The 27065-nt window shown below is 43.0% G+C and overlaps 1 protein-coding gene across 2 annotated transcripts in view; it reads left to right on the forward strand.

Moving 5' to 3' along the window:
- Window positions 1-27065, forward strand: part of PRKN (parkin RBR E3 ubiquitin protein ligase) — a 1116534-nt gene that overhangs the window by 354400 nt on the left and 735069 nt on the right. For both annotated transcript variants that reach the window (XM_074333793.2, XM_088795206.1), the window contains exon 3: window positions 15021-15261. In XM_074333793.2, coding sequence (XP_074189894.2) covers window positions 15021-15261 — 241 coding nt within the window. The remainder of the gene's footprint in view (window positions 1-15020; window positions 15262-27065) is intronic.

Raw genomic sequence — 27065 nt, forward strand, 5'->3', positions numbered from 1 at the left:
ATACACATTTTAAGAAAGAAAAAAAAAACTGTATTAAAATTGTAATACTCGTGCTCGCTTCGGCAGCACATATACTAAAATTGTAATACTCAATATATACCATTAACAAAAGATGAATACAAGTCATGTGTATACTTTTTTTGGCACCCCTGGTATAGAGATTTATGCTGTATTTAATGTCTCCTATGGCTAGACTCTCTCATAGCTCTTCTTTTCAGAATTTTTCCAAATATTCTTGCATGTTCATTATTATATATGAACTTTAGAATCCACTTACCTAGATTCAGGACAAAAAAACACAAACGCACCAATTTTAGGAGGTTCACACTCGTTTGTTTTACTGACTGTCCTTGCTCACTATTTCATCTGCAAAGAATAGCGCAGTATCTGTCACATAACAGATGCTGAAAAAACACTTGTCGAATGAGTGAATAAATCCTACATTGCACACTTGTATTTAGTTATAGGGTTGTAACTAGTGCCTTCTTTAATCTCTTTCATGAGTTTTATATAGTAATATAGTCATAGTCTTTGAACTTTTAGCAAATACTTAAAACCAAGTTGTCCCTTAATGTATTCCAAGTGAAAAGCAAACACACCAGTTTGTACACAAGCATACACACATATTCATATCCACACATGCACATGCATGTACATACACATATGTGTATATATGTATGTACATGTGTATATATGTATATACATATAGTGTCCATATATGTGATTGGCCTCAGATCTACGCATATTTATCTATTTGCTTTTTGTTCCTGCACATACTCCTTTTAATAAGTGCTTTTTACCCAGAAGCCCGAGTGTCTTACAAATTGTTCTAACAGATTCCGTCCTAGGTCTCTCCCACCCCATAGAACCCTAATAAACTATATGTATCGAAAAAATGTACTTATATTTGCCAAATTAGTCCCTTATTTCAGATTCTTTCCACCTGAAGGTGGGACCAAATAAGCATCCTCGTGTGTGTGCTGGTCTCCTACAGTGCTTTTTCTTTTGAGATTTTGTGTTTCAGCAGAGCTGGTGTGTGGGTGATAAAACCAGGAAAAGGAAAGCGGCTCCTTAAGTCTTCACTTGCCTTAAATGCGAACAGCGTTTTGTCATCGGCTTCTCTTTGTTTTGCTGTCAACCTTTTATTGGTTAACAAATCTACTGCACACAGGCAGGGCTTATCGATGTGGGTGCCCTGGGCAGACCCATGTCACGCTGTTTGTGTGTTAAGTCCGGGCTCTGCCCTTTATAGAGTAATGGATGCCACGTGTGCTGTTGATGGTGTGTGAATGTCTGAAACAAGCAGCCATGTGTACATCCTCGCTTGATGCATTGTATAATATGCTTTCTCTGAGAGCCAGTATGACCCATTAGAATAGTTTACACGGCAGATGAAATCTCTTCCCTGTACACTTAGGAGTAAGCGCCGTCCCCTTCATAGCTTTTGGTGCTACGTAATTTGAGCTCATGTCTTACTGATCTGAGCTAATGTTCTCCGAATTGGGTCCTGAGCACAGAGTGTACTCTTGGTTCTTTTAGGGTCTTGGGGGTTCCGGAGTCGTCCTGGGTTCGGGCGTCCTTGTCAGCGCCCCCCCCCCCCCCCCCAGGGAAGTCTGTGCACTCCCAGGTGTATGGCTCTGTGGGACATGCAAACAGCCGACTGGAGGAGAGGACGAGGAGATTGCGCCTTGAGTACAGGATGGAGGGTTTCCTGTGGGTGAGGATAGGTGGGGACTGAAGGCCAGACCAGCTCTGCCTGTGGCTGAGATCCTCAACCTGCCTGCACGTTCAGAGCCACTGGGGAGGTGAGCACACGGCAGGTCGCCGGGGCCGGCCCTGCAGGGCTTCACTCCGTGGCTCTAGGATGGGTGTCTTGGCCCCTCACGCAATGTTTATGCAGATTTTGACCTGGGTAGAAGCCTAGCACCTGTTTAGAAAGTCCTGTGTAATGTTGGCTAATTCATTTAGTCTCCCTGAACCCTAAGTGATTGTTAAAATACTGAACATAATACTTGGGGGAAATAATAGGAGAGATTCAATGTGTGAATGTTTATTATAGGGATTTGCAAACAGTTAATTTTGTGCCAAACGACTCTCGGTGGCCCAGCGCTTCAACGCCATGTGTGGCCCTTGGCAGTGACTTAACTCCTTGGCACTTCAGTTATATCATCTATAAAGTGAAGATGCTACTCGTAATACCCATCTCCTTGGGGGGGGGGGGTGCAGAGTAAGATGAGGAAATACCCAGGGCCGTGCCTGGCATGTGGGCGACTCACATACGTAGATATTACTGCTGTTATAATTCTTTTATGAAGTTCTTCAAAGATTACTCCTAGAACACCTGCTCTGTGCCACAGCAGCCATGAGTAAGGTGGCCATACGATTGACCCTTCAGACTGGGGGACCTTTGACAGTTAAAGGGGAGCTATTAACAGTAGCAGGCAGGGATCGATCAGGGTACATGTCACCTAAGCAAAGTGAACCAAAGATGACAGGGTTTGTAAAGGAGGCTGCAACCAGCCGATCTCTTCACCTCTGCCTCTCACACAGTGTAAAGTGTCCTCTAAATAAATGTTGAAAAAAAGAATATATGTATACACATGTCATTGGCTTTATGGAGTTTTAAAGTAAGCACTTGCCAGTCTGTGTTTGACTTAGCTGAAAAGCATCCTGCCCCCAGCCATAGTGAGTTCAAGCTCTTCTCCCAATTCCCTAAGTCTCAGCCCTATTCTGCACATCCTGTTCCCTCTGCCATGAATGCCTTCCGTCAGTTACTAGGTTCCTGGGGCTTTCGTAACCAAGGACCACAGACTTGTGCCTAAAACAACATGCATTTATCGTCCACAGTTCTGAGGCCAGGAGTCTGAAATCAAGGTGTCGATGGGGTCCTCCTTCCTCTGAAAGCTCGAGGAAAGGACCCTTCCTCACCTGTCCCGGCTTCTGGTGGCTCCTGCCATCCGTTGTCATGTGGCGGCATCACCCAGTGTCTGCCTCCATTTTCACATGGCGTTTTCCTCTGTGTCTCTGGGTCCTCTCCTCTTCTTATTAAGACAGCAGTTATTGGACTTAGGGTGGGTTCTGATCCAGGATAATTTCATGTCTAGACCCTTAACTAATGACACCTACAAAGACCCAATTTCCAAATAAAGCCACATTCTGGTCCTCAATGGGCATTGATGTGGGAGAGACAATACTCCACCCACCCTTCTTCCTTTCACTGGAAGAAAATTAAAATGCAAGAGAGAGTAGAGCTTTCTTTGAAGCCAGGGCACTCTGCTGGGCCCGGTCTTCCCCCAGCCATGCGTTTGCCTGAGGGGTGGATGCCTGAGCCCCACGCCCTCAAATGCTCATTTGTAAGTGAACTCCCATCTTGCCTTTCCTCTCTCTCTACCAGAGCGGAGAAATACCTTGAGTTTCCGTACGTGCAACTAAAATGTATTGTCTGTAAATCTATGACCTGACCTGTCACTTGTGGGTTTCATTAGCTTCTATAAGGGAGGCACACAAAATGCTGGTCCCAAACGTTGAGGTGCTCTGTTACAGCCCCCAAAGTTTTAATGCCCCCCAATAGATTTTTGTAAATTTCCCCAATTGATTTATTGCAGGGGAAAACAGAATAGCCTCTGCCGAGTTTATCTTCTATCCTTATAACCCAAGTATGTTCCTATTATGAACATATAACAATCCCAGTCAAGGGTCCTAAAGGAGGTGCGTTATAGATGCATTCTATTGGATACATTTTGAAAAAGTGTTTTTGCCAAGCAGTATTTATCAGTTATTTCCAAGTAAGGATGTAAAGTTAGGAGCCCCCGGTGAATGTCCCCGCATAGTACACCTGTCTCATTTACCTGCAGCTGACCCCATGGCCTTCCCTCAGCATTCTGCTCACCTGCCAGAGCCAGTGACTCTCAGGGATGAACTTCGGGTGGCCTTTGGCCTTGACATATTGTTTCTCCTGAATAAATGATGACCAGAAAGAATGAGGTAGGCCCAGCAGCTGCAATGGAAGGAATGAGCACCAGCCATCCTTTTTGCAGACGCCTGGCAGAGCGTAAGAATTTGTCTGGTTTGCAGACCATCAGTGCTGCCTGCCCACCAGTCCGGAGGGTGACTCAAGCAGGCATCTTCTTAGAGTAGAGGAGAGAAAGAGGGTAGCAGTTTCATGTTTTATGTATCAGAGTAGAAGATTGTAACACATGACATAAGATATCCAGTTCATGAAACAGGAGCTGGCAGAAGTAACAGTGTATTGTATTTATATCTAAAATTTAAACCCAAGGCTGGAAACTTAAGGAATTTATAGCCCAGGTGTGAAACTATTTATGTCTGTGTCAGTTCAAAAATAAATAAATATGAATGCCTGTCAGCTCTTGTTTCTTCTTTGCGTTGTAGAGCTTGCCTGAATCTTGCCATCCTCACCTCCCCACGCCCCCCCCCCCCCCCCCCCCGAGTCACTGTGGAGTCCCTGAAGCCCCACCCGGGGATGTTAAGACTCCCTTTCCTGAATCGCCCCTGGATGAGGATAATGGCATTTGGCTACACTCTCCCACCTGACGCTAGGGCATCACCTTGATTTCCTTGATTTAGGGAGAAACTTTTAACATTTAAGAATAAGTTGCCCAAGAGCGTTTGAGATCTTGCTTTCTGGCAATTGTTGATAGTTTTGGCTCAAATAAACTCCTATGAAAAAAGTTACGCACACCTCTTCTCTTCTAGCTGTGTTAGGTGTGTGACTGGATAGGAACACAACCTTTTTTTGTCTCCTGAGAGAAATTTTTAACTTTGTTTTGTTTTTTTCATGATTCATTTGAGGAGTAGGGATCTATTTTAAAGTAGTTTATGGTTCAAAATCATCACTCTATCTTTCCACTGATTCAAGAAAAGCATTTCCTGTGTTGTCTAATAGTTTGTTTTAAAGACATAAAATAATAAAACTTATTGCATTCCAAGTTGGCTACCAATTTATCGCAACCTTGAACAAATCAATTTATTTCCCTGTGCTTAGTCACTTGGTTCTTCGGTCTGCAGTAACCAGCATTGGGCTGTAACTCAAGCAAGGGACACACCTAGTTCTTTCTGGTTCTGACAGGGCAGAGACAGGGAGAGAGGGCTTGTATGCATAGATGGAAATCATGGATTAGAAATACAGCATAGGAAAGGGGTGGCAGACAGGAGGGAGGGAAAGAAAGGGAAAGGGGTGTGTGGGGGGAGACAGAGAAGGAGAGAGAGAGACAGAGAGAAACAGGAGTGGGGAGAGGAGAGCATCCAAAGACCATCTTTTAGAAAGTGGGATTATAGGAGGGATGAAGAGAAGAAAACCAGAAGCAAACAGGGAGAATAAAATGGTAGCAGAATGTTTTTTAGGAGCTAGCAAGGAATAGACTCTAAAACAGGATATAAAGATGTTTTTATCCTTAGTGGCTTTGTTTGTTTGCTTGCTTGATGTTTCTTTTGGAAATGAACCCATTGCAGCAAAATATATTTTCTGCACATTACTAGCAAAATCTCTTTGGCAATGATAAATGTTCTTGTTGAATTTTGGGGAAATGGAGAACACAGTGAGAGAGAGGCGGTGTGTGGAGTGAAGAGTTTGGGATACCCGTCTGCCTGCGTCACATTTTCTCCCCAGGGATGAATCGTTTGGGAAGTGAATATCCTCAGGAGGAAGGCGTAATATGACGTAGCTCATTATTCCGTAAGAGTCATCTCTTATACCCTTATACACTTTCCACCCCCCTTACCCTCTGGTAGCCACTAAACTATTGTCTGTGTCTATGAGTTTTTGTTTCTTTATTTGTTTGTCTTGTTCCTTTGTTGTTTTCAGTTTTATATACCACATATTAGTGAAATCATATGGTTCTCAACCTCTAACAGTCATCACCCCAACAAACTTTAATTAAAAAAAAAAAGAAAAAGAAAAGCAAATCGCAATTAAACAAACAAACAAAAAAGTCATCTCTTTTTGCCATATATTCATGGGAAGGAGTCAGTTTGTTACAGTATTCCCAGCAGGAATACTATAAAGCATATGCAATGACTTGTAAAAAAAATTAATTCTTTTGAAAAAAATCCACATACTTTTAATTGTTTATAGTTTTTATCATAACTAGTAATAAAACCATTTTTAAAGAAACAACGCTGGGGAACATTTCTTGTGAAGTTTACCATATAAACATGATTTTAACTTGATTTTAACGGGCATAGGATTGATTACCTGTTATGCTTTGTATTTAGAAAAGGGCGAGCGTGGATAAATGGAATCCCGGACCTCACCTGCACACACAGCTCTATCCTTTCACAATAAATCATTTACCACATGGCTGACATGTACCAAAGTGAGCGATTCTCCTTTTGTCTCCTTCCTCTCCCTCCCCCGGTGAGCTGCCTCTGGTAGAAATCCTAATGAGCCCTGAAATGGTCCCAGGCCTGCAGTGGGAGGGACCCTGAGGGTGGCAGGGCTCGGGCCCACACTCTGCCTAATTAGTGTGGGGCTAATTGACCTTTCCCAGTAATTGTATCACTCAGCCTTTGGCAACCAGAGAGGGACCTTCCACTGTCTCTGTGTGGCATAGTATCTTTGATTGTAGTGAAATCCAGTCATCAGAAATGTGCAATAAATTCAAAGCATAAATCACAAAGTATCATCTTTTAAACTTCTCTTTAAAAAAAAGAAAAGAAAGATCAAGTTGAAGGAAGAGTTTTTATTCTCATCCAATTACTATAAATTGGCATTTAGTGTTGATTGAAAACTGGAGGGGCACAGGAGTTCAAGAGGAAAGAAAATGAGTGGGAGCAATTCCTTTTTGGTTATTCTGACTTACTCTGAGCAGCTCTAAGCCCAGGTTGTCTTCAGCCACGTGATTGCATGGTTAGCAGTAACCACACAGAACATTCCCTAACTGTTACGTTTAAAAATACCTTTCAGTAACTTCCTAAATATTGCCATTTTGTCCTTATTTGACATAGAAAATACGTGATTAAAAACTCTGGTGAGCTTATGCAGGGACAGAGTCCCAGAGAACAGTTTCCAGTCTCTCAGCCTCACGTGGAAAGGTGCTGGCTTGGGTAGTAGATGGCCCTCAGCTGTGACTAATTGGCCATCAGCTGTAACCAGTTAGCCATTAGCCACTGATATAACTGCGAGGCTGAGCTAGCGAGAGTGGATTGCGGCTAGCAAGTGTGGTTAGCAAGCCGATTGTGGATCGTGTTGCTCCGAGACATTTCCTGTGTCCTGCCCGGCCGCCAGGGAGACTGGGGTGCAGGAAGAACTCTCGCTGGGGTACTGGTGCATGTTTGCTTATGTGTCTTGACTGGGGGCCATGAAGACTATAGTGGGATGACTCCCCCATCTTTGGCTCTGTGGGTTGTTCCTTTTCAGCCTCACCATGTCCTGCGTTCTTACGTGGGGAGCGGGAGCTGAGACCCCGCATGACAGCTTACAAAAACATGTTTGTTAGAAGTTATTTTCGGAAGAAGCAAGTAATAAGCTTTCTGAATTGTTAACAGCACAAAAAAAGGGAGGAAAATTTAAGTTGTTTTAAAAAGTGTGTCTTCAAAATTATCTAGGAGAGAGCTCCTTAATATTGAAATTATTTTCAAAATTAAAACCTGATAGCATCAGTGACCATTAGATTAGGAGGAAATTTTTTTATCTGACAATTCTTGGTTAATTACGGTATTGCTTCTCTGGGGAAAATTGTGTGCTATTAAAAATTTTAATGAAACTCAGAGACTGTACGACCTTAAAATGTAAAGTTCATGCACAATAGGAACTATGACAGCCTTCCAACTGAAATGACGTAAGCGTTTTGTCTGATGAGGTAGAGCTTCACAGACTTAGAGGTAAAAATGAATGAAGAATATCGAAGACACTGAAGATAACAGCCTAATTTAAAGACCACAGAAGATATTGATGCGTGTGGGTTGATCCATTTGCTTATAAAATGGAACTGGCGGGAGGTCCTGTCCAACATGTCACTTGTGTCATGAACTCAGGGAGGTGGAGAGGCCAAGTGGGTATGTTTGAAAGCGCACTGGGCTTAAGAGACAGAAAATATGGCTGCAGAGCCCGGTCATGTGTCATGTTTGGGTGGAAACGTCTGCTCCCCTCGGCAGTGACCCCCTCAATACCCACGCGCCTCACAGCAAACGTAGGTGGACCGAGGGTTAAGAACAAGCTCCCAACAGCAGATACTGTAGTTGCGTCCTTCGAAGGAGTCGGCATCTTTTCTTAAAGATGGAGCTGTCTGGTCATAGAGGGAACCACATACAAGTAAGTGCAGTGCCAGGCGACACGTGCTGTCGCCTTGGGGTGCTGGGATGCGCAGGGGAGCGGCGTGAACACAGCCCGCGTGGGCACCGCCTCCAGGCTGCGAGGCCTGGGTGCCCAAGGCGCCCTCTTCTCGTTACTCCGCACGCTCGGACCCGCGATTTACCTGTAACTGGCGCAGGTTCTTACTTCTGCCGTTGTTTGTTTTCATGAAATTCTCCCGAATGTTCCCTTGTTGCCTTCAGGCTGTCGCAGCCCCAGTGGCCGCCCTCTAGTGTTTGACTTTCCTGGAGTCCGCTGCTCTCCTCAGCATCCCCGTGTCCCTAGGACGCAGCCACTGTGGCTTCCGCAGCCTGTTGGTCACCGCGCCCCGCAGCCTCGGCCTGCGCTGCCTGCTGCCCCACGGGGAGCTGTCGCGAGTGGGGGGGGGGTCGGGGAGGCCTCGGCCTGGGTTCCCATCCTGGCTTCCCACGCGGGACCTGGTGACCTAGAATCTGTCCCAAATTTCTCTGTGGCTCACCTTCGTCTTCTGTCGAGTGGACGTGGCACGACCTAGAACAAGTCACGTCGCAAGGCAGTTACTTGCGCCAGGTGCGGTTCTCCTGGCTTTACACCCACTCCCTGGCGGGCGGTGACAGCGCATCCTCAGGGGACTGTGGGGATTTGAAACAACTGAGTACATCGGAAGACCTTGTAGCACAGTCCAGAGGGTAGTTAGAGGTCAAAAGTAGTATGCATTTATTTTACTTTTATTACTAATGTAATTGCTATTGTTACCGCATATGAAACTCTTTGTTAGTAATGTGACATTATTACATGTTTCTGCATCTCATTATTAATCGTTTTAGAGATTGTCTAACCCTTCTTTAAGTATTTGGAAAGCATTCCAATAACTTTTCAAGCCCCAGTGGTTTGTTTGTTTGCTTGTTTTTGTTAGAGTAGCATTACTTATTTTTACAAAGTCTAAAAGTTAAGAATACTTGTATATATATATTATGTATGTGTGTACATATATGTAATATGTATATGTAGTATATATAATATATACATAAATATATGTGTGTGTGTATATATATATATGTATGTATTATATATACTATATATTACCATTTTTTAGTTCACAGAAAGCTGGACTATTACCAGAATAATTGTCACATGTATAGATTCTGCTAATTCCTTCTTTGTACCTGCTCCATATATGATTGTGTGAGTGGAGCCACCGAATAGGATTTTGAGTCTTTATTAATGTGCAAGTAAGGGACCCATCCTCTTTAGTTTTCAAAACTCCTGCACGTTGGTGATGATACTAACAGCCCTGCATTGAGTTAATCCTGGGGTCAGGGTCTGCCCTCTGTATGTTTCCTTAACTCTCCAGAGCAGTCTTCCAATTCATACTATTATTGCCCATGACAGATGTCGAAACTGAAACTTAGGGAAGAAAAGTAATTTGCCCAAAATCATGTGGCTAATAAATTACATCTCTGGCTTTAAATTCCACATTCTTTCTTCCACGGTCTTCCATGAAGCACCTTAGGTATTGAACTTACGACTGTTTATATTTATTCATTTATATATTCTTGCCTCTCCCACCCCCAGTCATTCACCTTTTCAATTCATAGACCTCTTTTCTGCATCTGGTAGTTTTGAAGCTCTGTGTGAGGCATTTGGTAAATACAACCAGACATGTGACCCCACCTCTGCTCTCCAGAACTTCTGAATGAAGTCAGAAGGTCAGATATTGCATACATACTGCCCAGGGTCTGACCACTGCAGTGAGAAGAGCATGGCGGGCGGAGATACTTAGGGTCCAGATGGGAGAGAAAGCACTGCTTTTATCTGGGAGGCTCTCAGGCAGCACCTGAGCCCTAAACATGGAGAGGAATTGTACCTGCCTGAGTTCTTGGGCCGCCCTTAAACGAACACGGGTGGATAAAAGCCGCAGGAGGTGTTAGGATGCTAATCCTGAAGGAGGACGTGGGGAAGCGAGAGTCCTCACGTGCCAGCCTTGGAGTGCACTCATGTCCTGAATTCAGTTTGTTTGGATGGTTCAGGCTGACGGCTGTGGCAGTTTCTAGCATGCTGGCTGAACACGGGTGTGGCCACATGTAATGATGGGATGCCTTAGTCCAATTGGAATGGAAAATAGAATATTGTCAGCCATTACTGCTTCATGAATAACCACAACACCTCGGAGCCATCCATAATCAGCATCTCTTTGCCACGTGTCTCCAGGGCAGCTGGGGGTCTGGGCCGCAGCCTGCTTTCAGCAGGACGGCTTGCTCAAGCAGTGGGAACAGCTCACCTGGGCGCGGGCTCAGGTCTGTGCCAGATGTGCATTTTGGGGCCCTGGCTGAGGAGGCGCGGACCAGCCAGGGTGCTCTGATGGACAGGGTAGTGTTGTGCATGCATTCCAAGGCCCTGGTTCAAGCACATCTGCTAATAAAGTCAAGGGCGGGAGGAGTGGAGATGAGGGCATGCTTTTGAAGAACAGTCTAACCTGCCACGTACACAATGGCACAGAGGTGAAGGAGCTGAAAATCCTAGGACAGTTGATCTAGAAAGGAGACAAGTCTAAGCACACTCATTAGAAGACAATGCTGAGGTGTTAGGTCTGTTTAGTAAGTATTAGGGGGACACGTTGGAACGGTTATGTGGCACATGCCACCGATTCTTATACGGAATGGATTGCAGGATGAGACAGGAGGTCAGGGAGTTGTTGTACAGATGGGGTCCTAAAACGGAGAGGTGACAGTTGGGCTGGAAAGGAGCGGAAGATGTGTAGTGTATTTCTGAGTCAGAATCAGTCACTCTTGGCACCTTGCTGGTGTGACAGTAGGAAGGAGGAGCCCATCTTAAGATGGTGATTCTGTCGGTGCTCTCAGAAAACATGGGCGGGTAATCAGAGTTGTGGGCGCCGGGGCTGCCACCTGCGCCATGTGGGGGATGGTGGTGCGTTGACAGAAATAGGGAAGCCACCTAGGGGCAGAACTGGGGGCCGAGCATGGCTGACTAACCGGTGCCTACTGCCAAGTAGGAGCTGGCCTGGGGAGAGACGCAGAGCTGTGAGGGCACGTGGCAGGGGACAAGCTTGTCGATGTGCAGAAGTCTGGGGCACGCTGTGGAGAAGAGGTGCTATGGAGGAGACACTGTCCCATGAAGTGAGGCTGCTGGACCCTGAGCCCGCTAGATGGGGCCAGAGCAGAGACCGCCTCCTGTAAATCCCCTCCGACTGAACCTCCCCGGTGCCCCAGGCGTGTTGGCTCTTGGAAGAGACCTTTGCCTGCCCTGGGGCAGGCATGTAAGATGGTTTCCCCTCACCTGGAGTGGGGCACGCCCCAATAAACCTGTCCATCCTGGCCTGTCCTGTGTAATTCTTTAGCTCCTGGGCACAGGGCACAGGATATCCAGGCTGTCTTACCAGCTTCCAAAACATGCCTCCTATGTAGGTGTCCTTAACACATTCTTTTTTAAAATTTATTGGGGTGACATTGGTTAGTAAAATTATATAGGTTTCAAATGTACATTTCTATGATACGTCATCTATATATTGCATAGTGTGCTCACCACCCAGAGTCAGTTCTCCTGCCATCATCGTATATTTAACTCTCTTTTCCGTCTTCTACCATCCCCCTCCCCCCTTCCTCTCTGGGAACCACTAGACTATTGTCTGTGTCTATGAGTGTCTGTTTCTTTGTCTTGTTCATTTGTTGCTTTGTTTTATATCCCACATATGAGTGAAGTCATATGGTCCTTGGCTTTTTCTGTCTATTTCACTTAGCAGGATCATCTCATGGTCCATCCATGTTTTCACAAAGGCACTGTTTCATCTTACGGCAGAACAGTATTCCATTGTGTATATATCCCACAACTTCTTTATCCAATCATCTATCGAAGGACACTTTGGTTATTTCCACATCTTGGCCACTGTGAATAATGCTGCAGGGAACATCGGAGCACATACATCTTCACGTATAAATTTTTTCAGATTTTTGGGGTAGATACCCAAGAGAGGAATTGCCCAGTGATATGGTAATTCTAGTCTTAATGTTTTGAGGACACTCCATGCTCTTTTCCATAGTGGCTGCTATGGAATGTACTAATTTACATTCCAGTAGTGTATGAGGGTTCCCTTTTCTCCACAACCTTTTCGACATGTTATTGTTTTCTTGGCAGCCATTCTACGAGGTCTGAGATGATACCTCATTGTGGTTTTGATCTGAATTTTCCAATAGCTAGTGAAGTTCAGCATCTTTTCATATATCTGTTGCCTATCTGTATGTCTTCCTGGGAGTAATATCTGTCCAGGTCCTCTGCCCGTTTTTTTAACTGGATTGTTTGTTTTATTGTTGAGTTGTACAAGTTCTTTATGTTTTTCAGATATTAGCCCCTTATCGGAGGTATTGTTTGCAAATATCTTCTCCCATTTGCTTGGTTGCCTCTTAGTCTTGTTGATTGTTTCTCTTGCTGTGCAGAAATTTTTTAGTTTGATATAGTCCCATTCATTTGTTTTTGCTTTTACTTCCCTTGCCCTCTGGTCAAATTCATAAAATCCTCTCTGAATCCAAGGTCCATAAGTTTAGTACCCATGAAGTCCTCTCCAGAGCAATCAAGCAAGAGAAAGAAATAAAAAGCGTCCAGACTGGGAACGAAGAAGTAAAATTGTCACTTTTTGCAGACTACATGATTCTTTATATAGAAAACCCTAAGGATTCCACCAAAAAACTATTAGAAACAATAAATGAATACAGTAAAGTTGCAGAATACAAAAATCAATGTACAAAAACCCATTGCATTCCTATACACTAACAATGAAATTTCAGAAAAAGAAATGAAAAAAACAATTCCTTTTGCAATTGCAACAAAAATACTAAAATACCTAGGAATAAACTTAACCAAGGATGTGAAGGACCTATACACTGTAAGACATTATTAAAAGAAATTGAAGAAGACACAAAGAAATGGAAAGATATTCTGCATTCATGGGTTGGAAGAATCAACATAGTTAATATGGTCATATTACCCCAAGCAATATACAGATTTAATGCAATCCCCATCAAAATCCCAATGGCATTTTTTAAAGAAATAGAACAAAAAATCACCAGATTTGTACGGAATCACAAAAGACCCTGAATAGCCAAAGCAATCATAAGAAAAAAGAACAAGGCTGGAGGTATCACACTCCCCGAGTTCAATTTGTACTACAAGGCTACAATAATCAAAATAGCACAGTATTGGCAGAAAAACACACACAGACTGATGAACTAGAACTGAAAACCCAGAAATAAACCCACATACTTGTATAATGTGGGCAGATAATTTTCGACATAGGACCCAAAACCACACAACAGAGAAAAGAAAGCCTCTTCAATAAATGGTAGTTGGAAAATTGGAGAGCCACATGCAAAAGAATGAAAGTAGACTGCTATCTGTCACCACATGTCAAACTTAACTCAAAATGGATCAAAGACCTATATACAAGACCTGAAACAACAAATTTCATAGAAGAAAGCATAGGTACTTATGGCCCTGATATACTCTTGATGTAAGGCTGGAGTTGTCGCCTTGTCCTCCAGTCTCTCAGGCCCCCAGAAACCAGTGAGAATGGCACTTAGTCCCAGAGGGTGTCCCAGTGACCTAGCGGAGGGGAGGAGGCAGACAGCAGCCACTGCCACACCAGTCTCACTAGTGTGATAAGAAGGCAGGGGAGTAGTGGGTGGGTGTGGGGGCACCATGCATTGTTTGTAAAGTTCTCATTGTGATTTGCGGGGCGGGGGGGGGGGGTCTTTAAACATTCCTAAAACAAGAGAGAATGGCAGCAGGTAGATTGAAGACATTGAGATTTGGAAATGTGTTGAGAGAGCGAGGTCCCCACTCCCTGGGAGGATGGTGCCAGGCTCACGAGTGACCGTCTTTGTCTAGTGGATTCCCAAACTGGGATTTGAGGTAAGGCAGTCTAGTTTTGTCCTAGCAAATAATTTTACTTCTACCTTTAATTCTACGCAATCAGAAAGTCTCCTGTTCATCTGCATCGCTGTATAGATGCAGAACATTTTGGTAAATGTGCGCTGTTCTTACCTGTGAAACTGGTCAAAATGGGGCCTGGCTCCTGCGGTGGCATGAGTGTGTTGTTCACCAGTTTCCCCATGGGTTTGGGGAGGGGTGGGAGGGACGTGTTCACTAGTGTCGTGGGGGGTGTGTGGAGCCTGCCATAAACACACTTATTTTAAATTCTAGAGTAAAATGCCTACCCTGTAATTGACAGTAACCATCCCCCTGTGCTTTTTAAACACAGGCATGAATGCAAGTATTTAAAATTGAGAATTATAAGGACATCTCACTTCTGAAGCAAAATAGTTTTAAAAGAATTTTACTTTTCACTGTGCTTGTGTATGCAGCATAGTGCATTTTTGTGTGTGTGTGTTTTGTTTTTTTTGTCCACGAGGGTTCATGTCCCTTTGACTGTTACTTTCCTTTTTTGTTGCTGTGTCCCATTTACCCCACATTTCCATTTGTGGCCCCGTTTCCTGTTGCTCGTGTGACGGGCACGTGCGTGAGTGCTGTGGCCCTGCGGGTGAGTGCCCCACCTGAACCTTTGCATGTCGCTTTCCTTTGCGTTCAGTGACTGCACGCGGACACCGTTCACAGACGGAGTTTAGAAGCGTTTGCACACTCTAGAACTGGAGGCAGTGCCACTCCACTGTGCGTCTCCATGCTTACATGTTGTTGTACGTTTTCCTTTGTGTCCACACAGAGCTGTGACCTGGATCAGCAAAGCATCGTCCACGTTGTGCTGAGACCTGGGACAAGAGGCCCAGCTGTGAGCACAGCTGGTGGGAACAACCCACAGAACACCGTGAGGGGCTCCGCCAGGGAGCCTGAGAGCTTGACTCGTGTGGACTTCAGCAGCTCCGTCCTCCCCACCGACTCCGTGGGCCTGGCTGTTATTCTGCACGATGACAGAGAGAATGCCGCCCCACCTGCTGGAAAGCCAGGTACTTACAATGACTGCTTATCGCTGATAAAGTGCTGTGTGTACTAAAGTCTGATTGGAGAAAGGCTTCTCTAGGTATGTACTCAGTTCACGATGAGTTCTGAACCATTAGAAGAAGACATCACTAGAAGGAGCTTCTTAGGTATAAAGTTTGAAGTGGTCCATATAAGACACACAACAAACTTAGTAAGTACAGGGTTTTCATATTAAGAAGGGCTGGAGACATAAGAGTTGGAGAAAGTGTGAAGATGACGAGTGGGTTTTTTTGAGGAGCTGGGATTGGTGGGGACGTTTGATGGTCTGTGCTGGGGTCTAATATGTCATGAAGGTACATCTACATATCTCTCAACTTTTGCTTTGCTTTTCTTCTGTTTCTTATTTTCTTAGAATACATTTTGTTGATTGTATTTCTGATGATGTAGAGAAAAATCTAAAGAGCAGAAAAGAACTTTAGAGGTAATTTTAGTCATTTGCAGGTCCCAAGGAAACCGAGTAGAGTGCCAACAACATAAACTGTGTGAAAGGTTCTTCCTTCTGACTGCGCTACGCCCCGTTTCAAAAATGCTTGTCTTTGGCACGGATGGAGATCCCTTTGTTATTCTGGCCGTATTAATATGTTTCCCTTAGTCTTTTATTCTCCAGTCGAAATAGTCAAAGGATTATTTTTGACTGTGCGTGATGGAAAACACAAAGTAATAACAATGACTCTACAAGGTAGAAGCTTATTTCTCCCCGACATACAATAAGTGAGGACATACATAGGCGGTCCTAGGCTAGTACGGCTTTCACAGCCTTAGAGAGTTCTGGAACCAGCACCATGGAGACCAAAAATACTATGAATGACATATATATGTATGTATGTGTGTGTGTGTGTATATATATATATATATATACACACATGCACATATATATGTATATACATATATACGTATATACGTATATATGTATATCTGTATATATATGATTTAAAGCATAGATGAGATTGAGAAAAAAAAAGGAAAATTTATTTTCTAGGGACAAGTGAAAAAGTAGAAAAACACAGCTGTCTAAATGGAGGAATGGGTAAGTCCAGGATTTGTAGTCTGGTTTTTTGCATGTACTTTATCTCATTAAGGACAGGATATTCATCCAGTTTACTGTAGTTTTCCCTCAACTCTCCTAGAAAAGCAGTGATAAATGTTTACTAAATTACTTAAAATTATAAATGTAGTAAGCCTTTTTATCAGAATTTTTCTGTATTTAACTTTAAGAACTAATGCTTTATTTAAAATTATTTAGAGAAAATGGACTTCACCTTTTAAAATGTCTTGGTAATTTTACTGTTTGAATGAATGTAATACCTTGAATGGCATAATTAGGAATGACCTTGGGCAAATGCCGTGCTTATGTGATCATTTTCCTTTAATAAAAATGGCAGGTTAGAGTTCCTAGGGCAGTGATTCATGGACTCCAGTGTGTGGAAGAACTGTCTGTGGGTGCCTGTCCCCTCTCATTCTAGGACCCAGACTTGCGATTCAGTTGGCCGGGAGTAGAGGTCCTTGGGCCGATCACACTCTGAAAAGTCTGCCCTACAGCCAAGGTTCCCCAGCCTTCCGTCTGTGCCCTCTACCAGGTGGGGCAGGCTGGCGGGCAGGTGGGGAGATATGGGGACGGACCAAGTCAGTGCATAGCAGCCAGAGCGGCCCACATTTACCATTGTTGCATATTATGCACCCAAAATACGTTTCATTTGGGGAAAAAAATCCCTGGTTACAAAATGTTTAAAAACCTCTGCCTTAAATATAGAAATTTAAGAGAAATAAACCCACTTTCTTCGTGTTTCCAGGATGCTCAAATTACAGAAGACGTTAGGTGATGTCTGAATGTGGGAGGGTCCTCAAGTGTGAATAGCTGGGCTGTAACCACAAAAGTAGCTGAAACAAATCAGACCTTCTGAAACCTGACAACATGTTTTCCGGGTATTTATAGAAGGGAGAGGATTAGTGGCCAATATGAGGGGCGATCTCATGGTAGACATTAATAGTCAATTATTCTGTTCAGGCGTGTTGTGTTATGATTTCTGAGAGGAAGTCAAAGAACTGACCTGAGCCTTAGAAGCCTTCTCTAGAGCAGTGGTTCTCGAGCTACAGTGCGTCAGAGTCACCTGAGGGCTGGGCCCCGCCCAGTCAGCCTGGGGTCAAGGCTGGGATCTGCATTTCTAACAAGCTCCCAGGTCACCCTGAAAATGTGCTTCCAGGAGCCAGGCTTTGAGTAGCACTGTCCCAAATAGCAAGAACTTACATTGTTTAAAACAAACAAATGAGAAACAGAAACTCATAGACACAGACAATAGTTTAGTGGTTGCCAGAGGGTAACGGGGGCGGGGGGTGGGGGGTGGGAGATGAGGGTAAGGGGGATCGGATATATGGTGATGGAAGGAGAACTGACTCTGGGTGGTGAACACACAATGGGATTTATAGATGATGTAATACAGAATTGTACACCTGAAATCTATGTAATTTTACTAACAATTGTCACCCCAATAAATTTAATTTAAAAAAAAAAAAAAAAAAAAAAAAAAAACATGGTGAAAGTGTAAGTTGTTTTATAAACATTTGAATAAGAACATTGTGTAGGCTACTCCCGGGCTCCATGGTACCTACGGGTGAACTAAGGTCACGTGTTATGTTTGTGTGCCCTTAATGTGGCACCACCATTTATGACCTCCTGACCCTCAGATGAGATGCAGCTATTGGACCTCGAAGAAAAATAGGAAAAGTGTCTAATGTTTGTCATACGGTGACTCAACCTCTGAAACAAACAGTGAATCCCCACTCTGTGCCAGGCATGATTCTAGATGCTGGGATGTAGCAGGAAATAGAAACAGAAAGAATGCCTACCCAAGTGAATCTCATTCTACTTGGGAAGAAGATAATAAAGAAATGTTAACTATAATTGTCCTCTGGTGAGCAGTTTAGCAGAATAAAGGGAAGAGAGAGTGAAGAAGGGTTGATCCTTTGTATAGGGCGGTAAGAAGGCCTGTCTGATGAAGTCACATTTGAGGAGAGCTTCCATTCAGGGATCTCAGGCAAAGAAGGGCATCAGCCTGTGGATGCAAGGCAGGCCCATGCTTGGAACACAAAGAGGCAGCATCGCTGGGGTGGGGGGAGTGAAATGGGAGGAGGGCAAGTCAGAGAGGGGTCAGGCTGGAGGCTGGTTGTGGAGGGTCTTGTATGCCCTAGATTTTACCCTGCTGAGAAGGGAACCACTGGGGGAGTTTTGAGTGATGGAGTGAAATGGTCTGACTCAGGGAGGTTTCACCTCGGCTGCTTGTAAATAAACTGCAGGAGGCCAGCATGGGTGCAGCATGACTGGTTTTGCAAATGATAGAAATACCATTACCCTCTAACATCAGGAACTAATGGTTGTAATAATAGTCACCGCCTGTGGGTGCTGCCATGAACCTGACACTGTACTGAGTGCTGCTTCTATGGGATGCCTTATTTATTGCTGTACAAGCCCCATGAAGTAGACAATAGGACTATCCTCCTTAAAGATGGGAAATAGCATCAGACCATTTGAGGAACTCATTCAGAAAAGGTAAGACTTTACCAAGGGTTGTCTCACTCCAGAGCTTGTGTTTGAGGTACCCACTGGTCTGTACTCCTCTAAACATAGATGTCAGAAGCAATGAATAAGTTTTTTACATCTCCTCTAGACATTTTGGTTATAAAGTAGACACAGTCTGACAATAGGTCATTTGAAGAATCATGTTAATAGTAAATTTCAGTCAAAATTTACAACTCAACTTTTACATCGCATGGTATACTATATTTTCACAAGTTTTTGGTTTTTAAAAATAAAACTTTTGTTAACTTTATCTAGTTCTTTCAAGTCTTAAGGCCCTAGCTTACTAAAAAAGCATTTTATTCGTATTGAAGAACGTTTTACTGTAAAATAGAAATATTCTTCCTAAATGAAAGGGACTGCTTTTGATGAAACATTACATGCTGGGGGAAATTATTGAAATGTAACTCAAAAACATAAAGTAGAAAAAAATTAAAATTATACAAATTTGAAGAAAATTAAAAACATATGACCTGTACCACTCCTTTTCAACATTGTAGTAGAAGTCCTAGCTAATGCAATAAGGCAAGAAAAAGAAGTAAAAGGAATACAGATTGGGAAGAAGATGTAAGCTGTCTTTGTTCACAGATGACATGATTTTCTAAGTAGAAAATCTAAAAGAATAGACAAAAAAACTCCTGGAACTAATATCAAGGGTGTAGGATGCAAGGTTAATATACAAAAGCCAATTTTTTATTTTATTTTATTTTATTTTATGTACCAGCAATGAACAAGGATGATTTGAGATAAAAAACACAATTCCATTTACATCAGCACCCCCAAAATGAAAAATTCAGATATAAAATTGGTAAAATGTGTACAGGATCTCCATGCGGAAAGTTACATAACTTTGATGAAAGAAAGCAGAGAACTATTAGGTTGGTGCAAAAGTAATTGTGGTTTTTGCATTTATTTTTAACCTTTTAAACCACCATTACTTTTGCACCAACCTAATAAATAAATAAATGGAGAGACATTCCATGTTTGTGGAGAAGAAGACTCAATATTATCAAAATGTCTACTTCCCAACGTGATCTAAATGATTCCAATGAAAACCTCAGCAAGTTATTGTGTGCATATTGATAAACTGATTCTAAAGTTTACACAGGGAGGCATAACTCGGAACAGGCAACACAATATTGAAGTAGAAAAACAAAGTCAGACAATTAATAGACCCACTATAAAGCTACAATAATCAAGCCAGTGTCATATTGGTGAAAGAATAGACAAATAGATAAATGGAATAAAATATAAAGCCCAGAAATAAACCCACTAAATGTGGTCAGCTGATCTTTGACAAAGGAGAAAAGACAATATGGTAGAGAACAGATTGTCTGTTCAACAAATCGTGCTGGATCAGCTGAATGTAGACATAGACTCATGCTCTTCACAAAAATTAACTCAAAATAGGTCATATACCTAAATGTAAAACACAGAGCTATGAAACTCCTAGAATATAACATAGGAGAAAACCTAGATGACCTTGAGTATGGTGATGACTTTTTAGATGCAACATCCAAGTCATGATCCGTGAAATAAATAATAAGCTGGACTTCATTGAATGGAATGGTTTCTCCTCTGTGAAAGACAAGCCACAAATTGCAAGAAAATATTTGCAAAAGACACATCTGATGAAGGATTGTTATCCAAAAATATACAAAGAACTCTTAAAACGCATCAATAAAATGAACAACCCAGTTAAAAGATAAGCAGAAGATGTGAACAGACACCTCACCAAAGAATATATACAGGTATCAAGTAAGCATATGAAAAGATTCTCAATATCATATGTATGTCAATAGGAAATTGCAGATTAAAACAATGAGCTACCACTACACACTTATTAGATTGGCCAAAATTCAAAACACTGACAACACCAGATATTGGTGATGATGTGGAGCAACAGGAACTCTCACTCATTGTTGGTGTGAATGAAAAATAGCGCAGCCTCTTCGGAAGACAGTTTAACAGTTTCTTACAAAATTAAACCTACTTTTACCATACAATACAGCAGTTGTGTTCCTTGGTGTTTACTCAAATGAATTGAAAATGCATGTCTACACAATTACTGCACACATATGTTTATGGCAGCTTTATGCATAATTGCCCAAACTTGGAAGCAGCCACAGTATCCCTCAGTAGGTGAATAGAAAAGCTGTGGTACATCCAGAAATAAAACATTATTCAGTGCTAAAAAGAAATGAGCTATCAAGCCATGAAAAGACATGGAGGAAACCTAAGAGCCTATTACTAAGTGAAAAAAGCCAATTTGAGAAGTCTGTATACTATGTGATTCCAACTATATGACATTCTGGAAAAAAGAAAATGGTGGGGACATAAAAAAAACCATGGTTACCAGAGATTAGTGGGGAGAGAAGGATGAATAGTCAGAGCACAGAGGTATTTTTAGGACAAAAAACAACAACAACAAAAACCCAAAAGACAAAACAAACAAAAAAATTATTCTGCATGATACTATAATGGTGGCTACGTGTCATTATGGATTTGCCAAATCCCAACACCAAGAGTGAACCCTAATATAACTATCAACTTTGAGTGATAATAGTATGTCAGTGTATGTCAATGTACAATCTGTACTGCTCTGGTGTGGGATGTTGCTAATGGAGCTGTGTGCATGTTAGGGAACAGGGTATATGGGGACCCTCTGTACTTTTTGCTCAGTTTTGCTGTGAACCTAAAACTGCTCTAAGAAATAAAGGCTATTAAAAAATAAATGAAATTGCTTTTAAGGCTTGAGCTCTGAATATGCAGTATAGACACATCATGATTCTTAGAAAATATGTTTTCATCAGCAATTTTTTTTTGCCTGTAGTCAAACGTAGTACGAGGCAAAATTATTCTGGGATTATAAATTAGTTAACACCTGACAAATACAATCAGTCATGGAGGCCTACTAATGAAATAAAATGATAAGCTTCAGACTTATTTCTCATTTTATCTAAAACCACATCTCAAGTACTTGAAAATTTGTATTACACATGCTAATGACTTTAAGCCAGAGGGTGTGAATTTTGGGGGGTATTGGACAGATGTAAGGAGAGCCTCTTATGTAAACCTTCCCTTAAATGACAAAATTTTGGCAGTCATGCTAGAGCAACTTAAATTTGCTATCACTCAAATTCTTAAAAGCACGTTATGATTCTGCCAAGAACACAACTTTTTTCTCCAACAAAGACATTTTTGCAATAATACGCCCTTTCAATATTAAGTGAAAACATAGAAAATGATATTGCACAGTGGTGGGAATTTTTCCAGCCTGACATATTTTGGGTGGGCTTTTGAGGGAGGGGGAAGTAGCCCTATTTTCATTTTTAAGAAGTCTCAACACTAGTCCAAAAGCAGAATGAACTGCTCCTTCCTGTTCGTTGTGCTTTATATGCACTGCCGTGTGATGACCTGTCCCATGTTTGCGTACCACTTGGAGGGTGTGCTTGTCAGCTGCAGGGAAACCTCATACACTTGAACCTCCTGGAGCTTGGCTGGTGCTGGATGTATTGTCACAGTGCTGATACGTTTTCTTTAACATATAGAGCAGAGCCTGTACAACTCTGTAACTCTTGATTATGACATATGGAGGGGAAAGGCTAATCATCGCAGGTGGGTCGCAGAGTGTACTGTGCCATGCGGTACGCCCAGTATAAGCAGCAATTCTAACCCTAAGGACTCAGGAGTCCGGCGCGGGGCGGTTTCAGATACCCAGGCGCTCTACACAGACCAGTGTGTGTGTCAGAGAAATCGTTTCCTCATTCGTTGCTATCAGCCCACCTTCTGCGTTGTTCTTTTTTTAATTATTGTGGGGAAAATGCATAGCGTAAACCAAATTAATCATTTCTAGGTGTACAGTTCAGGGGCGTTAAACATTCGTACTGTTGTGCAACCTGTCTCCAGCGCTTTTCCACATTGCAAAGCAAACTGTACCCACTGGACAACAGCCCCCCTCCCGTCGGCCCCTCCCCCCAGCCCCTGGATCCCCATTTAACTTCCGTCTCTATTGGACGGCGGGAGAGACCTCTTATGCGTAGGCGCACAATGTGTTGCTCTTTTGGGGGCTTATTTCACTTCGCATGATGGCTTCATGCTCCGTCCGCGCTGCAGCGTGTGTCAGAACTTTGGAGAGCTCCTCATGGATGATAAGCTGGCAACCGAGGTGCCAACATGACTGCGAAGACCCAGGCCCTCGGTTAGCTCATGGTTTAGAAGGTGCACACGTACAAATAAAATGGAGTGAGTTCTGAAAGAGCAGTAAGTCAAAGTGATGTGGGGATTTGGACAAGGGAGAGGCAAAGACAGGCATTCTTGGTAGTCTGTGAGACAGGAGGATTTGTGCGGGGCTGTTGGAGGACGTGGGAAGAGGCTGGGCACGCTCTCAGGTGGATGAGCTTGTAGTTTTCAGGCAGTGGCAGCCACGCCTGGATCCTGCTGTGGGGGCTCCGGATGCCAGAGCTTTCGGTGACCATGGTAACTTCCAGTCACATGTCTCTTTCCTGGTGTTTCAGGAAGTGTCCCCACATCTTCCATTTTCTTTCTTAAACACTTGGAAAAGGAGAAGAGATATGTAGTCAAATAGTGCTGAAAAACTTCCAGAGTTTACTTCTCCGTGTGATACAGCCTATGGAGAGAAACCCCCAGCCCCTGCATGAGTGGACAGCCCCGTCCCTGGGTGACTCCGTGCTGGCCGGGTGGAGAGTGGGCCTCCGGCCGAAAGACGGAGGATGCACCGAGGCTGGTCCCCTCTGTGCCTTGTTCAGTCAGTTTCTCTTGGCTTTTGTGACTGTTAGAAGTTGTTCTCTCTCTCTCTCTCTCTCTCTCTCTCTCTCTCTCTCTCTCTCTCTCTCTCTCTCTCTCTGTCTTAAAATATAAGCAGTTAAAAATGAACTGTGGGGGAGAGTGATGGGAAGTGACAATGTGGGTTGTTGAAGTGAAGGGTGGTGCTTGCCAGGGGCGCCTTATGAATAATGTTGTGATTAAAAGGGAGGGAGCAGTAGCCCCTAGACTAAGGGAGGCCTGCCCGACTGTGCTCTGTCAGTGAAGGGCTCTGCCACTCGCAGTGCACGGGCGGCCTGCTCCTGGAGGCCCACAAAGTAAAGCTTTCACATGGTTCCCTCTTGGAGCCCCGAGGGCTTTCGGAGGACACTGGACATGTGCCAGTATGGGGAGATGTGCACTGACAGGAGAGAGGGGGCGCGGGCAGGAGATTTGCAGCTGGTGAGGTCCTCTCGGGAGGGGTCTGAGCTTACTAATTCCTGCAGAGTGCCAGCGTGCAGGCTGGCTGCAGGGTTCCGTTTTCTTGATTTTGTTGGAAGAAAGATAAAGAAAAAATTACATGTTTTTTTCGTAGAAATTGACTGCCTATAATAAACTCCTTTCAAATTTTCTAAATTTGTTCTGAATAAATAAAGACTGATGGAAATTTAGTGAAATTTAGTGAAGGTGTTATTTTGTATGAACGGTAGCTTCCAAGAAATTTACACAAAATTCAGGAATCTTTGTTCCACCTACATAATGAGAATGGGAATTAGCAAAATGTCAATTTTTATACAAGAAATTGAAATCCTCATGCCAAGTAAACAAACTGTCAGTACCTTCTTTTTAAAATCACTTTCTAGGTAATTCTGTGGAATCAGGTACAACCTCCTACACCTTCTGAACCTATTGCACTATAATTAATTTTCCAAATCATACCTCTGATGCTCTGCAAAATCTTAGGTGTTCTTCCTCAATCCCCAAAGATTAAATTAAATTGACTACCTTTGGAGTTAGAGGTATGTTATTACACTCTGATTCTTTAAAAATTCTTTTCTGTGCATGATAATTAAACTAATCAAAACACGCAATCAGTGGAGTTGTAGTTTGCTTCTTGCAAGAAGGGAATCAAATGGCCCCTCATTTGTCTAGTGCTTTAAATGAAAATCCCTTGAGCCCAGGAATAGTATTTTATATCCCAAGTGTTTACCACAGTGCCTGGTATGCAGCAGGCACTACATAGATGTTTGCTGTTGCTGGAAAGTGCTATAGGAAAAGGTGACAGGCATTTGTTTCCGGCCCTTCGCCCAGTGCTCAGTACCCCGGGATGCGATGTGTCTGTGACCCAGGTACTGAGCTTAGTGGGGATGACCGTGGGCTCTGGAGCCAGGCCGAGTGGACCATCCTAGCTTTGCTTCTTTCCAGCTCTAGGAATTTGGACCATCGACTTTGGCTGTTCAGAGAGTGGGCTGTGGGTCAGCCGCCTTAGCAGCACTTGGGAGTTTATCAGAAATGCAGACTCTCCGGACCCATCCCAAACCTGCTGAACCAGACACTGCATTTTCACAGGGGCCTCAGTCGAATAGTGCACATTACAATTTGAGAAGCACTGATTACCGTAATGTGCTTGGTCTCTTTGTATATATATACAGAGATCATGAAATTCCCAACCTCATAGAGTTGGTGCCAGCTACATCCGACCAGAGCTTAGAAGGGTGCCTGACATATATTATACGAAACAATGTCTAGTAGCCATCGTCATTGTCCTTCCTCTTCCCAGCTCACATGGACAAAAGTCTATAGATCCAGAGCTTCCTGTTTTGCTCAGGAAAAAACAGGAGCTAGGTCTTCGGTCCATAGTGCCGAGACTTCCTACTCTCAAAATTACCTTCTGCTCACTCTGGTTTGGAGTTGGGGCTTTATTTGACTTTATTTGACTACTTATCTGTGCACTTACTGACTTCTTGGTAAATGTTGTGACTCCCATCACATGCTGAGGGCCCTGCTGGAATAGTGGCTGTTCTGGTGGCCGTCGTTCCTGATGAGGAACGCCACGGGACAAACCTCCTATGGCTGTTTTCTTAGAATTTAACATTTTCATGGACTTCCATCCCTAAATCATGTCTGTTTTTCTCCCCTTATATTGTGTTAGGCAATGTGCTACTCCTTTTAGAGTAACACATCAGAAATTAGGATTCATCTTTGGGTTTTTAATGACCTGTGGTGATTGGGAACCATTTGGACTGAAAGGAAGTTTCAATAAGGCAAAAAAAAAAAAAAAAAAAACGCGCGTTATATTTATTTATTTATTTTTTCTACAAGGACTTGCTCAGAGGACCCTTTAACTCTATTCAGTCTTTTGAAAGCACCAATTAGGTGGGGACAGCTCACAAATGTGGACCACAGGGGACTTTACCTGGTCCTGCCATTGAGTGATGGATGAGAGAGTGTAGGGACGAGTTAGTGTTGTGCTCTGATGTACCCAGAGCTCACATTCTGAGTGGGGAAGAAGACAGTGCACACGGACTCGGGTGTGATCCGCTGGGCACAGGTTTTCAGATCAGCGTCATTGTTTGAGACAACGCACTGAGGACTGAGTGCCGCCGATGTCTCTTTTTGGATGTTCACATGAATCTAATACACAGATCTCTCCATGGGTCTGAAAGTATCCATCTGTATTGTGTAAGTGCAAGGAAAAAGTGTGCATGCGCCTTTGCGAGGTTCTGCCTTTCACAGACTCACTGATCCGCTATAGCAAACCTTTTAATCTAAAGTGATGGCTCAGGCCGTATGATTTGCCCATCTTTATAGATTGCTGCTTTTTGCCATGCATTTTCTTTATTGTTGTAAAGAATGAAAGACAAGGCTTAGTGAGTGATACTTCTGCCTGAGTAGTTATTTATAAAAGCTGTTTGTTGTGTGGACTTCTGGTGCCAATATAAGTCTTCTGATGATAAAGAGCTAGCCAGAACTCTTTGATTTCTAGCTGATGGCTGTGAAGTCACCTCTCTGTAAAAAGTCGTTGAATCATTTGATAATATTCTTTCACTACATTAACTCTTTCATAGTAAAATCACTGAAATTTTGGTCTCATGTTTAACGAAGAAATACGCGTATCATCTTGGGAAAAGACGGACCAAGGGTACCGGGAACTAGAAGTTTCCACAGGTAGTAGGCAACATATTTCAAAGTGGTCATATAGGATTCCCCTCCATGAAAATGAGAGTGATGGCATCTATTACTGTTTTGTTTTTATCAATACTACTTTCACAGCTCCAGTATTTTGATATGTCCATTTATTCTAGTAAAGTAGAACCATAGCTTTAATTCCTTTGCTTAATCCAGTCTCCTCCTGTCAGTAAGAAATACTGTATCTCAGTAAAATATAGCCCATCTTCAGTGACAGGAGATGCCAACCACTTAGGTCTGTTGTAT

Source organism: Rhinolophus sinicus, chromosome 2 (assembly GCF_057876585.1).
Source record: "Rhinolophus sinicus isolate RSI-liver-muscle chromosome 2, RSI-T2T, whole genome shotgun sequence".
Taxonomy (NCBI): domain Eukaryota; kingdom Metazoa; phylum Chordata; class Mammalia; order Chiroptera; family Rhinolophidae; genus Rhinolophus; species Rhinolophus sinicus.